The sequence below is a fragment of the Trematomus bernacchii genome, unplaced genomic scaffold (genome assembly GCF_902827165.1).
Source record: "Trematomus bernacchii unplaced genomic scaffold, fTreBer1.1, whole genome shotgun sequence".
Classification (NCBI taxonomy): domain Eukaryota; kingdom Metazoa; phylum Chordata; class Actinopteri; order Perciformes; family Nototheniidae; genus Trematomus; species Trematomus bernacchii.
Window position 1 is genome coordinate 345,844 of NW_022987515.1, and position 16,547 is coordinate 362,390.

The 16,547-nt window shown below is 43.7% G+C and overlaps 1 protein-coding gene across 1 annotated transcript in view; it reads left to right on the top strand.

Annotated features, from left to right (window-relative positions):
* Positions 1-2,219: 2,219 nt before the first annotated feature.
* Positions 2,220-16,547, top strand: part of LOC117471179 (A disintegrin and metalloproteinase with thrombospondin motifs 2-like) — a 104,852-nt gene continuing 90,524 nt past the window's right edge. The window contains exons 1-2 of the mRNA XM_034116004.1: positions 2,220-2,397; positions 3,927-4,336. Coding sequence (XP_033971895.1) covers positions 2,310-2,397; positions 3,927-4,336 — 498 coding nt within the window. The 5' untranslated portion in view covers positions 2,220-2,309. The remainder of the gene's footprint in view (positions 2,398-3,926; positions 4,337-16,547) is intronic.

The window sequence follows — 16,547 nt, forward strand, 5'->3', positions numbered from 1 at the left end:
TACTGTAACTTTGGAAGTTGTGTTACCAATGCTTACTGTTTATTTGATACCAATTTGGTAATGCAATTAATAAAAACAACAAGGTTTGGGTTCGTTCTTCAGATGACTGTGATGTTAACGTGTAAGCTCAATAATGAACTCCAGCTCAACCATCCATATTGTAATATCTAAGTAATCATCTTGAAATATGACATTAATAATTGTAATATACACACATCTTATTGTGAGGTTGATTTCACATACACTACTTCGACATTAGCCTGTCTACATACTTGAGCATAGCCAATTTAAATTAACTTTAGCGATGCATACAGTTCCTACCTACATAATAAAATATCTCTAAGTTACAAGGATGACCTTATTTTATCAACCTCAAACAGAAGCCTTTTGTTCTACAGTATTATCCCACTTAACGCTTAACACTTGTCTATTTCGTTTTAACCTTTATATATACAGTCTATGGTTTTAAGTTAACTTGGAGGCTAAGATTAGCATCGTTAGCACCGATGTAGCTACCACTCGCTTACACGCTAACCCAAGCCTTAACATTCATTATGTAGCTGATTGAAATCATAAACACATAAAGTACTCGAATTTCACTTACCGCAAAACGGCATTCATGCACCGTCTGTTTTAACCGCAGAGCGAGTCACAATAGTCCGATATATAAGCATGAAGAACAAACAAACACGGCCGGGGTCAAGTTGTGTTCCCTGGATGAACTGAGCAGGCAGAGTCCCTGTAGCTTCACGGAGACGGAGCAGCTAGCAGAGAGACAAGAAGCTAACAGCAGCAGTCACTTGACAGAGCTCATTCAATGTGACCACGCCCTAATTTATGCAAAAACTTTAAGACCTAATATAAATAAAAGGGTCATGTTAGAAAACAATTCACTCACAGATTCATACTCATGAAGGTGGAATCTAACTATATACATAATAATATTTATTGCATCCAGGGCTAGAAACGTTTTTTTTCTGCTGTGAAATTGGGCATTTTAACATGGGGTCTATGGAAATTGCTCCTTTCTGCAGTCATCGCCTATCGGCCAATATATGAACTGCAGTTTGTGGCACTTCCGTATTGGCGTCCCGGCTCTTCCCCAGAGTTTGCCGCTTGCCCATATGCCGTAAATTGTTGTTTCTTACACGACCACTAGAGGTGCTAAACTTTAAAACGTGACTATAGGTCGTAATAAGCTGCTGAAAAATCGACCTATTGGTCAGGCTGGTTTTTGCAGACGGTTGCAAGCTAATAGTGAAAACGGACACCAAAGACTATAAATGAAATCAGAAATTCTTACTTACTCACCTAATACTTTATTTTGGAATTACTTTACTGATAGGTATTTGTGATTTGTTGTGTTTTCATAGTCCCTATAATATGCAGTATTTATATTATATTAATTTTAAAAGAAAAGAGATGAAAAAGCGGAATAATTTCTGAAAAGATAATGCGGCCTGTTTAAATAAGTTGTTGGCCTTATGCAGCTGATCAGTGTTTGCAACGATATAAGATTAGTGGTCAAAAGAAGTACATGGTGTGTTAAATGAGGGCAAGCAGGTTAGGGCTAGTAAGGCTTTTTCTCTGTCTGTAAATTGGACCCTTGGGCCCTGCAAAACTGACAGTTTCCTCCAGTGAACCACACGGGGCGCTGCTGCTCTCCAACCCATGACGCTTGACGGGACATTGAAAGTGTATGCAGCACATCAGGGACCAGCGGAGGGGAGAGTTGAACAGTAGTTTTCATAACAGAAAGAGTTGCCCAAGTTGCACAAAAAAATCACGTTTGCATCCTGCCACACGCTGGAGGTGTGATAAAGCATCTTGTTAGTTAATTTCATTGCAGTTCTTGTCAATGCGAGCTGTCAGCGGGCCAGTCAGTCCTCTCTGAAATATCCTCTCATCTCACAGCGGAGTGTGTGGGCGCCCGGTGCCCAGTCCGTGTGTGTGTGAGAGTCTGAGTGTGTGTGCAGAGTCGGGGAGTTGTCAGAGCACTAAAGCTGAGAGTGGGGGGGCATTGTGAGTGAGGAGTTGAGAGAAAAAGAGACATAGAGGAGGAAAGAGAGGAGGAGAGTTGAGTGAGAGTGTGTGAGTGGGAGAGAGAGTAAGAGAGAGAGAGAGAGACCTCGGCAGAGAGGAGGAGAGAGAGAGGGGAGGAGAGCTCCGTCTCTCCCGGTGCACTTGGCAGTCTAGTTGCGGGCTGCTGTGCTGTTGCTGTCGTGGCGTGGCTGGTCGCGCCAGGCGGGGAACTTCACCACACTGGAGCCCGGAGTCCCACTCTCTCACCTGCGCAGTTCGGAGCTGCCATGGGTCTCTCGCATGGATTTACTGTCCTAATTATTCTACCGGCCTTTCTGCTGCACACCAGCGGCCTTTACATCGCCAGTAGCGTTGGTACGTACAGTAGGCTACAATTTAACGTGGTCAGTGTTTATGTTCTACGTATCTGCTGATCTCTTATCTGCACGGGCTCTTCATGCGCTCTCTGGAAGTCTGAAGCTCAACGAAACGGCAAAAACACTGTCCGGTTTCTCCTGCTTGGGTTTAATGTTGGCATGCTTTTTGCAGCTTTTGCAAACAACATTGTAGGAAGCATTTGCAACTTCTGTGCGTCCTGCTGTGGTGTTTGCAGGGTCTTCCCCTCCGCGGTGCAAGCAGTGTTGTGATTTTCTTTCTCCCACTATGTGGATAATGTTATCTGGAGTGTAAAAGGGCATCAGATGCACGGGTTTACTGTCGGGTTTTGCAGGGAAGTAGCCTAACATTATCTGATTCTGCCGCTGTCGCATCTATCGATCTGTCACAGGACGCTGGAGTCGGATGTCAGCCTATTGATCACACTATTATCAAATCATCCCTTTGACAGGGGGCTCAAGAAATATTAACAGCTTGTGTTAGGTTTTATCAGTCTGCAAACTTTAAATTAAATCTGACCGTTAAATAACCAAATAATAATAATACAATATCAAGTGCATGCGAGGACCAAAAATAAGCTGTTGGCATAACTCTCTGTGTCTCTCTGTTTCTGATGGAATTGACACCTTGAAGTGCCCTGTGTGTGTTTATGTGTGTGTATTATGTGTGTGTGTGTGTGTGTCAGGTCGCCTAAAAAATGCACGTGTTGTCACTGTCACATTAAATGTTGTTTAATCCAAGGCAATGTCGGACGCATAAATTGACTTTAGGTGTCATTATAGTGCATTATTTATCACGTATTTAAAGATGATAATGATGACAGGATAAGTATTTTTAAATGCATTTCGATGTGGATCATAGCCTATTTATTAAAAGCGCGTTTTAGGATAATTTGTTTTCCTTTTTATATTCATTTGGTGTAGAGGTTATTGAAATCACTTCTCTCGGATCGAGCAGCCTGACGGTGAGAAAACAGCGTGAGAAAGCCGCAATTAGCACCTTGATCTTGTACTGGCTTTCCTGTTGACGGTAGAAGGGCACAGAAGGTGTCAGGAGCGCAGCGCGCACTGCTGAGGCTGCCGTTTCCAAACGCGCACTGCCGAGCACCGGGGTCGCCTCTGGGTTCATGGGTGGGGCTGTGTGCGCGTGTGTTTGCGCGTGCGTGTGTGTGTTAAAGGTTACCGCTTGCATTTTTTTGTTGTGTGTGTTTCCTGTGACGCAGAATAAGGAATAAATAATTCCATGGCATGCTTGACATTTCTCTAATCCTTTATTTTTCCGCCTTACCTATTTCCCCACCCCCCTATGCCCACTCCACTCATGATTCCTCATTTTCTCCATCCTGTGGTTGATTTCTCTTATCTTAAAACTCCAATGTTCTTCCTTCCTCCTGTTTTCCACATTTTCCAATCTTCTTACTCAACCAAAATAACAATCTCTCTCACCTGTCCCTTCCTAATGCTCTCCTGTCTCTCCCACTTCCCTCCCCTTTATTTTCCTGTTCCCAGACTCCCTGCAGCATGTCCTGGGGGAGTATGGACTGGTGAGGCCGATCAGTGTGGACGCAGAGGGCCGCTTCCTGTCACATGCCGTCTCGGCTGGCCGCATGGCAGGAGGGCAGTCCCGTAGGCGCCGGAAGAGGGAGGTAGGAGTAGGCAATGATGAGTGGGAAGGACCAAAAGGAGAGCCAGGGGCCTTTCAGGAAAGGCTTTACTACAACGTCACAATCTTCGGCCGGGAGTTCCACCTGCGCCTGCGCCACAATGCCAGGCTGGTGGCCCCCGGAGCCAAGATGGAGTGGCATGATGACAGCGACAGCGCCCGGCACTCTGAGCCTCTCCACGATGAATGCTTGTACGTTGGGGACATCGCAGACACACCAGGAGCATCTGTTGCTATCAGCAACTGTGACGGCCTGGTGAGTGGACAACCTGTGTTACCTGTTATCTGTCAGATGCTGTAGTGTTCACTGAGCTCGCTGTGGACAGTAGGACATGAGGACATACAAGAGAGCAGAGGATGCTAGCTGTTTTGCAGGGAGGAATGCTGTGTATAAAAAGGCAAGAGATTGTTGCCCTTTGACCCCTGTCCTCCTTGGTCAGTCTTTCAGGTTAACTTCACAGCTCAGAGTCCTAAGAGGCTGAAGTCCTCTAAAGTGGGTAAATACCCGAGTTATTTTTTCATCACTCTGGTGTGCAGGTAAAAGGGTGATGGTATTATTAAAGGATTCATCTGATTGTCCATGGATAAGTTCATATGCTTTCAAAAAATATATTTCTCTGGCTTGTCCCTTTCACTAGACATGGATGCTGAAGGAGGATTTGAATTGAGGCTGCCACTGTAACATATTTTGGTTGTACAACAGTTGCTCAAAGAGCCTGAATTGTAAATGCTTTTAAAAGAGCTGACGATGAATAGAGGAAAAGGAAAAGAGATGGCAAACAGTTGGTGAATGGCCGTCGGCAAGAGAGGGAAGTGAGACATTGGCCGTGTGAAGAATGTGCACTGCTGAGATGAGAGGATGCAGAAAGATGAAGACCAGTGTGCCCGAGGAAGAGGTGGAAGCGACAAGTGAGAGAGATAAGCCGCGGGGGGAAAAGGCCAGTAAATAGGAGTGAAAATGGGCAAAAGGATGTGTACAGGGAATGATGAGATTGAGGGGAGGAGTTCCCCTCATTAGGAAAAGTGTTCATTAGTCATCCAAATCAGCCCGCCACTGGAGCTGAGTAGCAGCGACTGGATCCGTTTAGGGTTGAGGACACAGGGGACAGAGCAGCTGAGAGCAGGCAGGGAGCCAGGCACAGGCCTGACATGCCCACTTAGCCTGACACCAGCCGGCAGCAACTCACTGCCGCTCGCTTCAGCCTGTCGTTCCAAGGCCTATTGGCAATTTCTAGGAAAGGTTGCTCAAAGTGTTATAGATAACAGATCGTCCCAGTCTGACTGCACTGCAAGGCATGCCAGGATTTTTAAGGATAGGTTCACACGCTTTCAAGTCTGTCTTGCATCAAATGATACTCATGCCTATGTGAACTTTATGTGTTGTGTTGGTTACTAGTCATTCTTCCTATCCATATTGAAATTCGTAATGTGACTCATATTAAATAGATGGGACACGGCATCCTCAGTCTTTCTTATCTGCATAAATGCATTCTTAAAGGTAACCTATAGTTTTGTTGTCCAGTGGTTGTGCGTTGAAACAATGTGTTCAATGTTGTTTCAATCACTAGGATGGACACACATGCATATATTCAAAGTTTCATGAATCAAGTTGGTATCTTAAAAGATTTTCTTCACTTTTAAGCACAAATTCTCTTTTTTCTTCACTGTCTTTCAACCATTTTTCAAACGGAAAAATAATAAAAAAGGGCCAGAAGAAATTATGAGCATGTCAGTATTGTTTCTAATAAATGCTAAAAAAATATGTACCTATCATTTTAACAAATCATGTTTCTTTAGGCTGTTTTAAAATGTAATCTCTTATAATTTGACTGTGACTGTTGATGTGTAAAATAATATTGTCACAATGCAAATTTACAAGACAAACATTATTGATATCTGCGCTGTCATAGCCACACCAAATAATCAAAACACAAAGGGAAAACCCTTGTAATTATCACATTAGTGCTGTCCACTTATATTTAATTTGTTTCTCCACGCCCCTGAACAACTCATGTCATTACTAATCAATTCTTACAGCCTCCTTAGGCATGCCAAGGAACACAGCCAAGCTCTGTCAGACTCTGCCTATCAGCTCTGATCGCATCTGCCTGTTCAAACCCAGCAGAGCCACGTAGTCCCGCCCTGTCCCGCTGTGCCCCTTCCTCAGTGACCCGGCCACCTGGTCGGAGCCTTTTCTGCCCTGGGTTGCCATTTCCAGCCAAGAACCTCTTCCTGGCTGCAATCCAGGGTGTGTGATGAGGGGAAGAAGAGAAAGCAAGCGGAGACAGGGCCAGATAGGGTTCAAACCAAAATACAAGAAAATAACAAGAAAGAGGCAAAGGAGGGGGACATAAAGAGGGCAAAGGGTATAGGTTTCAACAAATGACCAGAATAAATAAGAGAGCACGAGGGAGCGCATGGCAAAAAGGAAAATCTTTGAATGGACAAATGACCTTTGGAGGGAATTGGATTTCTGTGAACAGAAGCTGTGATCAGCTGGTTAGTTCTCTGGATGGTTGAAAGGAAGGCAGCACTGTGTGTGTGTGTGTGTGTGTGTGGTGTGTGTGTGTGTGTGTGTGTGTGTGTGTGTGTGTGTGTGTGTGTGTGTGTGTGTGTGTGTGTGTGTGTGTGTGTGGTGTGTGTGTGTGTGTGTTGTGTGTGTGTGTGTGTGTGTGTGTGTGTGTGTGTGTGTGTGTGTGTGTGTGTGTGTGTGTGTGTGTGTGTGTGTGTGTGTGTGTGTGTGTGTGTGTGTGTGTGTGTGTGTGTGTGTGTGTCATCAGTGCAGTGCTGATGAAATTAACTGCCGCTGAGACTGTGCGTTTGTGTGTGCTGACTCTGAGTGCAGAATAGCATGAATCAAACTAAAATAAAATCTCATAAGCTTGGGAGGTTTCCACTTCATATGTGAATGTTTGGGTGTGCAGTGTCTGTGAACAAATATTGGTTTGAATGCTTCCTTGTAGATGGCTGAATTCTATTTAGCTGCTTTGGTTTTAGGGTCCTTGTTTTGTGCATGCTGGGTCAAATCATTCTAATATTCTTATCAACAATTTTCCCATGTGTCAAACAGCAGCTGCGAAAAACACTGTCAATTGTTTGGTATGTACAAATGCTGTAGTACAAAGGGTTTGAAGTGATGACAATTTTCGCGGATGTTTTGGTCTAACACTAAGTTTCTCCTCTGCTATATTGATGCAAAGTGAAGGGCGCTTGCCTGTTGGATACAGCCACTCTCTAAAGTCATATATCAGATGTGTTACTGATAACTTTACCTTTATTTTAACAACATTCTGTTTATGTTCATTTTAGCCTTAAAGGTAATAGAAAGAAACCCTTTCAGAACCAATGTTATTTTCGTAATGCTTTGGGATGAATAAGGTGAAATTCTGAAAAAAGGTAATTTCTTCTCAGGGCTGTATTTTCAGACACACACAGACTCACAATGTGAGATGACTTCAGATTTTCTGAGTGGATTTTGTTAAGACATCACAGAACGTACCAAGATCTCAATTCCTGAATTTCCTGGTGATCACATACAGGCATGTACAGTATGTGTGTGTGACAGTGTGTCTGAACCTCTGTCCCCACTTGTGGCCTTTCCTTCAGCCTCACCTACAGTATTTGTTCAGGGATGTGGGGGATGTTAGCTGTTGGCCTGATTTTGTACACATGTGGGTGTGAGGTCAGGTGCATTCATGTGTGTGTCTTATGTGGAATGTCGAGTGTCAGCAGAGCTACTGCTTTTCCTTTTTCTAGAAGAAACTGAGACATGGTGATGGGAATTACAAAATTAGTGCCATTTCATTTCTCCATGCTCAATAATTCTGTCATTATGATGTGCTAAATGAGTTAAGTGGGGACTGTCACACTGTACACCAGGGCTATTCAATTAGTTTGGAATGGGGGCCGGTTGATGAAAATGATTCAAAGCAAGGGGCTGGGAAAAAGATGGCTTGAAATATGAGCAATCATATTAAGAGCTTCAGATACAGTAAATACTACAACAGCATAGTGGAGTGCATATATTGTGTTTAATTAAATCAAACAACATAGCCCCAAGGCCTTTATAGATCTAAATGGCAAGTTCAGAACTCAGTAGGCCTACATGTGAAGCTAATTTAACCATCAACATCATTTCATTTGATTTCATTTAGGTGAAATGATCTAATCATTCACGCAGAGATGCAATAAATGACAGGAGTTGTCACTACAGTAGCTAGTGTCCGGCAGTGGCTCAGTCAGTAGGGGCTTGGACTGGGAGCTGGAGGGTCGCCGGTTCAAGTCCCCGACCAGACCTAAAATATGGAGTATGGACTGCTACTTGGAGAGGTCCCAGTTCACCTCCTGCCTTGCCGTGGTGCACTTGAGCAAGGCACCGAACACCCCCCTTCCCCCCTCACTCCCATTGCTCCCTGGGCGCTGTACAATAGCTGCCCACTTCTCCTAGTACTAGACTCCTGGTACTAGGATGGGTTAAATGCAGAGAACAAATTGCACTGTGTGTGCTGTGTGCTCTGCATGTGTGACCATTAAAGAGGGTTTCATCCCTCCCAATTCTATTGTAGGTGGGTTCGAAACCCGAGCCCGCCAAAGTTTTCAGGCAATGTCTTCCCCTCTATCTCTCAATGTAACACCCTCTCTGGATTAAAGGCACTCTTTAAAAAAGATTAAAATAAAAAAAAAATAAAAGTAGATTACTTTTAACATTATACTCCAAGGGCCAGTAAATATCACCCCGGGGCCGTATTTGGCCCGCGGCCGCCAATTGAATGGCCCTGCTGTACACAGTGTGCTTACACTGTCTGATAGCAATGCTGTCACACTCACTCAGAGATGCTTTCATTTTCACTTTGGAAGTTCATTATTTTTCATTGAATACATTTGAGAAACATGTCTATTTAAGGTTTTTTGGCATTGATACAAGTAAGTACTTCTATTGGTTATTAATCATGTTAACTACCAGAGTCAGAACATGTTCTTATGTTCACAGTCATGATTTAACAAGGTGAAGTGGGCTTAACCTTCAAGTAACCACAAGCACAGACAGAAACACAGATTCTGTGGATTGCGATTCGTTTTAGATATGAGCAGTCCAAGTCCAATAGTCTTAAATATCCTTAAATTACCCCAATGTAATTAACAGAAAAATACAGTCATAATGTTTAAGCTGTTAGATAATTAAAATAATTACCATACTTTACCTGTTGACACACGCACATCAACACATACTCTGATTGCAGTGCTGCACGTCCACAAATCTCTAATTCCTGTGTGAGGCTTCCTGTCGTCCAGCCGGGCCGCAGCACCTGAGATAATCAGTGAGATCTGACAAATGGTAGGGCAGCCTCAGGTTACCGTGGGAACAGAGGGTCACACAGGTCTGTGGAGCTGATAGGCGTGCATGCAGGCCAGAAATGAGATCCAGCTGGGTGAGAAGTGATCTTCATGGCCCACACTTTGTAACAGAGGAAGTGCGTTGCCCCAAATGTTAGGGTTTACTCCTAAAATCCAGGTGCATGCACACCTGGAAGACAGATAGGACACGTGTTGATACAGCTGCGATGTACCAATTTACACATACTTGCACACCTTTGCTAAAGTGGGAATGCTGAGCACACACAGCATTTACAGATACTGTAGCCCCCAGATACTGTGGACCATCTTTACCTCACTATATGACAAAAACCTGTGCACACATTTCCCTCCGTGTCTCCACCCCTCTTTTCCCTCGCTCTTGCTCAGTCTTGTGTTTCTTGGCCAGCAGCGGAAGCAGCAAGCAGGAGAGCTCTCCTAATGATGGTATTAAAAGAGTCAGGAAAATGACAGAGAAAGAGAGAAAAAGAATGTGGCAGACAGCTTTTTGCTCCCCAACACCCACAGTTTCTACGAAAGAGACAGCAAGAGAGCAGTCTTTGTCTGTTTTTAGCTGCAGCTCTGCTCCCAAGTGTTGATCAGACACCTGGTGTTGAGGGTTCAGGGTATTGCCAAGAAGAGCCAAGAAGCTACATCTATATCTTACTAAGGTGTTGTTTTATGCCTGCTCTTTGCATAGTATGGGCATTATCATATTTTTAAGGTAATTATCCCTGATCCTGTAGAGGTGTTGCCCTTTGTATTTTCTGATATGCCATATTTATATATGGCTGCGTGCTTCAGTCGGTTCATGTGTGTTATTAGTGCATAGCAGGAATGCTGGAAAGCGGCAGTGTTATTTTGGTGTTTTCAGTGAAAGGATTTAACAACAAGGAGAAATGCCAAAGCATTGACAGGTGTTTTGTTTATTTTTTTTCAGTGGGTGGCTGCTCGATGGCACCTTTTTTGCCAATACTATAAAAATATATTTTTTAATATGAATTTAATACAATTAGGTTGTTATCGTGAAATGTATTTAATTAGGGAGGTTGTAAAGCTACTTAACATTACAGAGCCACTAAACACGCGTGCAGGCTATGCACACACACTGTACACCCAGTGCTGTGCCAGCAGAGGGCTTAATCATGGGAGAGTGTTTACAGGGGGGCCGGCCAATCACAGTTACAGCCCCAGAACTACACTAAATGCCAGCGGCACCAACACGTGTCGTGCCAGCCCTGCCCCTTGAATACACTCAGTCATTACCTCCACATTAAGAGTCAATAGAGAAGGCAGGCCTGCAGGCGGAGCCAACTCATCCATCCATTCTGCCAGCCCGGCACTTTAACTTGGTCAGGCGTGGTAGCTCAGTGGGCCCTACAGTGTGTTATTCCACCCCGGGTCACACGATAAGCAGCTCTCAACTGTAATCAGCTCAAATTGAAATGATGACATCAATTACAGCACGGCACACAGCTGTTATTGACCCCAACCCTCACTAGCAGTGTAGAGTGGGCTGTGTGTAGGAAAAAACAAAACGAGTGGAGGGGTGATGGTTGAAGATCGCATGCTGGAACCTTATGGCTAGAGGGAGGGCCGGGTGGAGAGGCTGCTGAGGCTTTGTATGAATGGAGAGACAGCGAGAGAGAGAAACATGTTCTCGGTATCTGATTGCAGGTTCCACCCTGCAGCGTAGCTCCATTCAAACACACAATTATTCAATCTAGAGCTATTATCAGACAGAGAGAGAAATGGAGAGAGAGAGAGGGAGCAAGAGAGAGAGTCAGACAGAGAGTGGGCCCATTCTGAGGAACACTATACAGAGCAAAGGAGTGCTTTTACCAGAGCTGTGATTACTGCCGCTCACTCAGTGCACTTAACCAGCCCCCTTGACTCTCTTTCGTCTCGCTCTCTGTCATTCACGTAGTACTGCCTCACAGCACATGGTTTGTTTGAGTGGTTGAAATAACAGGATTCATTTGAGAAAATGGAGCAGTGGAACCCCAATGATTATAGGGAAACACCTCTGTGATGTCACGATAACAGCAGGCTGTTTTGATACTTAAAATGGCTCCAACACCCTGGAATGATGCAGCAGTATATACTATAGATAGTCTCCAGTAGAGACGGGATAACCCAGTGTACATGATGTCATGGTGATATCAGAGACCGGGGCTTGAGTGTTTAACAGATCAATGACCAGTGCATAGTCATTGCTCCTTATTTTGGTGTTAACACATGCAGTGTCTTTTGCAAAAAAAGAGGGGTGAAGTGGAATAACAGATGGTGTACAGTAGGGATTAATTAGTTATCTTCTCAGCCAGTCACACAACTTATTTCATACCCTTTTTAAACCACAACCGCACATACTGGAAATGACTCTACCTCTTTCCAATTAAAGGTGAGTGCAGATTCCACTAGCTGAAAAACTATGAAGTCTGAGAGGTCAAGGTAATAACTATAGGTATGATTATAGGAAAGGAAGACTTCAAGTATTTGAGCTTTATGTTTTTGTGAATAACGTGGTTACACAATGCTCCAAACATGCTGTGGCTTTCATCTCGTGATTGCCATGTGCATAACTCTCGATACAGATGTGCCTAGAGGATAGAATACACAAAATGAATGACAACAGTTATCTGCAGGATAAATGGCATAAACTAAGTAATACAATAAAAAATATATATACCAAGCATTATTGGATTTTTTCTTTTTGCAGTCAGTCACTGTGCCTGTCAGTCAATCAGTCAGCCAGCGAGTCCCACAGGCCACAAGGCCGAGCAGAAAACTGATCGATGCTAGCAACATCAGCATTTCTCCAGCTAACAGGCCCCAGCAGCCTCCGTGGAGGATCTTGGAGACGGAGCGAGACATGGTCCAACGTGTTCCAGCATGCTAACAGCCCTATCTGCCGGGCCACCCCTGGGTGACCTGGCACATGTCTCCGGTGGCCACGCCGCTTTCCCTCCCAGCCGCCACACAGGTGGCTTTGTACTCTTAAAGTTTTCCCCACACAATCCTCACAAACAAAACACAACATGAGAGAGAGCAAGGATGAGAGAGAAAGAAGGGAGCGAGGGAGGGGAGGGTAGGTGGAGGGAAACGATAGGAACACAAAGAGGGGGAGGAAGAGCGCGGTGGAATCTTAATGTGCCCAAACCCGAACAAGAACAACTGCAGCATCATAACCGTCGCCACCTGCTCAGTCAGGAGGGATGGAGAATTGAGACAGAGAGGGAGGGAGGACTCTTCTTGATTTGCATAAAGAATTTCACTTTTTATTGTCTCTTTCTCTCCGCTAAGGTCATTTGTCTGCTTCCAGAAGCTAGTGCACTTCTTTTACTGATCATGGATATTTAATGTTAGTCGGTTGCTTTCCCTGTATGAGTGCATACTTGAACCCCCTACACTTTAGACATATGTGCACATTTAGTCCCAGCCTGATCTCATTAGTTGTATTTGTTCTTCCACTGGGTTGAGTTGTTTATCTGTCTCGTTAGTATTTTCTGTTTGCTTGTTCCTTAACAAAGCCTGTCTGTCTGTCTGTTTGCATACACTCCATGCTTGCAAATCATTTTGCTTGGCTTTTCATGCAGCAGGCAGCTAAACGGCAAGAATTGCACCTCATAACAGAAACTCACACCCTTCTTATCTTACTAAGGCTGCCTGTTTTTGTTTTCCACAATATAAATAATCACTTTCTGTCTCAGTGTGTTATGTTTGGGGTTTTTTGTCAGTGCATGAGGACCTCGGGAATTGTTAGTTTACCAGCATATGTAATATATTATATAATAATATATTGTATTCTAATAACTGACTCTGTGGGGGCTGAAGTGAAGCAGCAGAAACAAAGAAACACATCTAACACTTTGATCACTGTGACTGATCGTCTGCCAGAGAGTACAAGGAAAGCTTTGGATACAGCCTTACAATTATGTAATCTGTTGGCCAATATGTAATGGAGACTTTGAGATGACCTTGTGCATGTATAGCTCTGTGTGAGATTGAGTTACTGTATGGTTGTGCTTCCAAGGTGCCTGATGTTTCTTCTGGTTCAGGGCAGAGCCGAGCACCTTCTCCACATTTGCAACCGCAGGGTGATATAGTTCACAAGAAATATTTATCGCAAAAGAATCCAGCCACTATTCTGTTCATGTCCTCGTAAGATATTTGAGAACCAAACCAATAATTCTATGAGCTTTAAATAATACATATATTTAAAAAGATAGATTATACAAAATCCAATCCTGTCAGTCATATCCCACAGTGTGAAATGTTTACAGTTTATATCTTGAGTCATATCCATCAGTTAAAATCACTTTTTTATGACGATGCCAATCAGAATCATATCTTTTTACTTGAGAAAATGTGTGATAAGTAGATACATCCCAGGGATGGTCCTGATTACTGGTGAAAATGTAAGTGCCTGCATTGCATTTAAACCAGGTTGCTTCAGACGATTAACGCTCTAGGTTGTATTTGCCGTCTTTGTGGTAGCTATCTTTTCCGTGTTGGACTTTTAATGATGTTGATTGAGACCGTCTCATCTAATGCCTGGCTAAAAGGGGTTTAAAGATGCCATCGTATTGCCACACCATTGATATCTGCTGTATACAAAAAGTATATCCAATCAATACCATACAATATTTGCCCTTATTTATCCTGAAACACTGTGACTGCGAGTTTTGGGTCAGTTTATGAGTATGTGAGTGCTTAACTCATCAACAGTATATTAGTGTTCCTAACTTTCAGTTTTTCTATCCCCCAGGTCTTTCCAGTATCTAATTTAAAATCTCAGGTCTCCTCTTCTATGTTACAGTGTCCTTGACTAAAAGTCATTACTAGGTTCTTGTTACTTACTGCTGCCAGTAGCCAGTCCTGACCTCTGACCTCCTTGGAAAGAGTACAGATAAACACAGATCAATAAAGAAGCATGTTTACAGCAAGCTGTGTTCTGCTCCACCTTGTGTATATTTGAGCGTTTGTGTCATGACCGTTGAGGCCCCTACACTGTGATGAATCGGTTTATGTTGGGAGTATGTGGTGCCGTTTGGGTGGCTTAGTGCGATACAAAGTGCATTAAGGTTCTCAGCTATTACAATAGCAATGAAGGAGCAAATGATAAAATAGCTCTGCTGTCAGACATAGTCTATTATTGGTTATGTTAATGGCCATAGCAAAAATATTGCATCCTTGTAACTGCCACACACACACACACACACACACACACACACACACACACACACACACACACACACACACACACACACACACACACACACACACACACAGAGCTCCTTACAGTGCGATGATTGACAGCATCTCTTGGAACAAATGATTTTCTTCTTGGAAGCGAATCCTTTGCCTCTCTCTTTCACACACACTGACACTCAGACTCAGACACACCAGGGAGAAGGGACTTATTGTCAGGTTGTGCTCCTACTCCACAGTTCATTTCTAATCCTCGTTCTCCCTTTCTGAACCGTCTCCCCACTTTAACCCACACACCTCCACCTCCCACCGCCTTGCAGCCAAACTGTAGTCTAGTAGCGCAACTGGCTACTGACTGCTGCATGTGAGGCAGGCTACACGAGGAATGAGATAAGATTCAAATGACACACACTGCAGAAGAGATACTAATGGAGGAATAGAATAGAAAGGGGTGATGCTCTCCTCTCCTCTCCTCTCCTCCTCTCCTCCCCTCTCCTCTCCTCTCCTCTCCCCCTCTCCTCTCCCCCTCTCCCAGCAGCAGGGTGCATGTTCGCAGGGCGGGTGTGGCTGCAGCTGACTCTGATGCGATGTGACAGGGCCCTCCTCTCTGTCCTTTTTGCTGGTGTGTGACAGCGTGAAACCGCCATCCACCCCCGTCTCTTTTCCCTTCCCATCTCTTCATCTCGCTCACCGGTGGCGGAAGAAAACATTCTGTGCCTAGCTATGTCCTTTTCTGTCTGTCTTTCTGTCTGTCTGTTTGCAGAGGGCACGTCGGCCCATATGGAGGTGTGTGTACCTTCTCTTTCTCATCTCTATAGCCATATTTTCAATTCAACTCGGCATGAAACACAAGTATTTGTGCCAAACATGACAATATAATAAATAAAGAACAACTGTTCAAATATGAATGTCTTCAAGAGGATTTAATTGATAATCAGCTAAATAAACATTAGTGATGATTAAACATGAAAGGAAACCTATTCCGTCTGATCTGAGTGGAGTTGAATTTAGTGTGGCACTCTTTACTCTTCAAGTATCGATTGGAGTTTCATATGACGAGCAAGGTATATGAGATCACATTTATTTAGGAATTATGGTTTCTTATTATTCTGGCGTCATACTTTTCTTTTCAGAGCGGCCTTGGCTCCCAGGATCTCTTCTGTAGCGGTGTTGTTTTGTTTCCACGGCCACTCTGTGCTGACTTGGCTCAAGGAATTTCTCAGTTAAGGGTCACAATGACCAGGCAGTTTTGCACTGAGTCTACCCTGGTACGCCAAGTACATTCTTCTTTTTCTGTTCCTTCCACTGATATTTTGGATGTCTTTTTGTGTGGTTGTGATGTTGAACTGAAGGCTTTCCTGAGGCGGTGAAGTAAACCCCAGGGCCACTTTTCAGAGGGAGTGGGACCATTCACAATGCTCACACACTTATATTAAAGGTCCAAGTCGTGGTATGTGTCAGGGATTGCAGTTCTTATAGCTTCATCCCAGCATGCATTGTTACAAGCTGCTTTTTTACCTCCATTTGCAATTGGTCTTAATTTAAGTAAAGCTAAAGTACTTTGTCAGTAGAAAATACAGATACGTTAGACTTTACACTACACCCCTTTTAGTCAGCAACCAAATCACAGTTCTATATTTCTGGGATAGAACATCTAAAGTGTGTCATAGTGTCATAGTATGACTCAACACAATCAGCTCTGAAATTGCCCTTGTTTCGTAGGATTCTCTATTACTCACACCATCTTCCTCGTTGTAGTGTTACTACAGGGTTGTCACTTCCTTTGGTTTCCCGCCTAAAAGATAGAAAGCAAAGTAACCAAATATTTCCTGCATATGAAAGTGAGAAAATAATTACACAAGGGATTTATGTTGTTGCTGAGGCCCCTTTGATTTGAAAAGCAG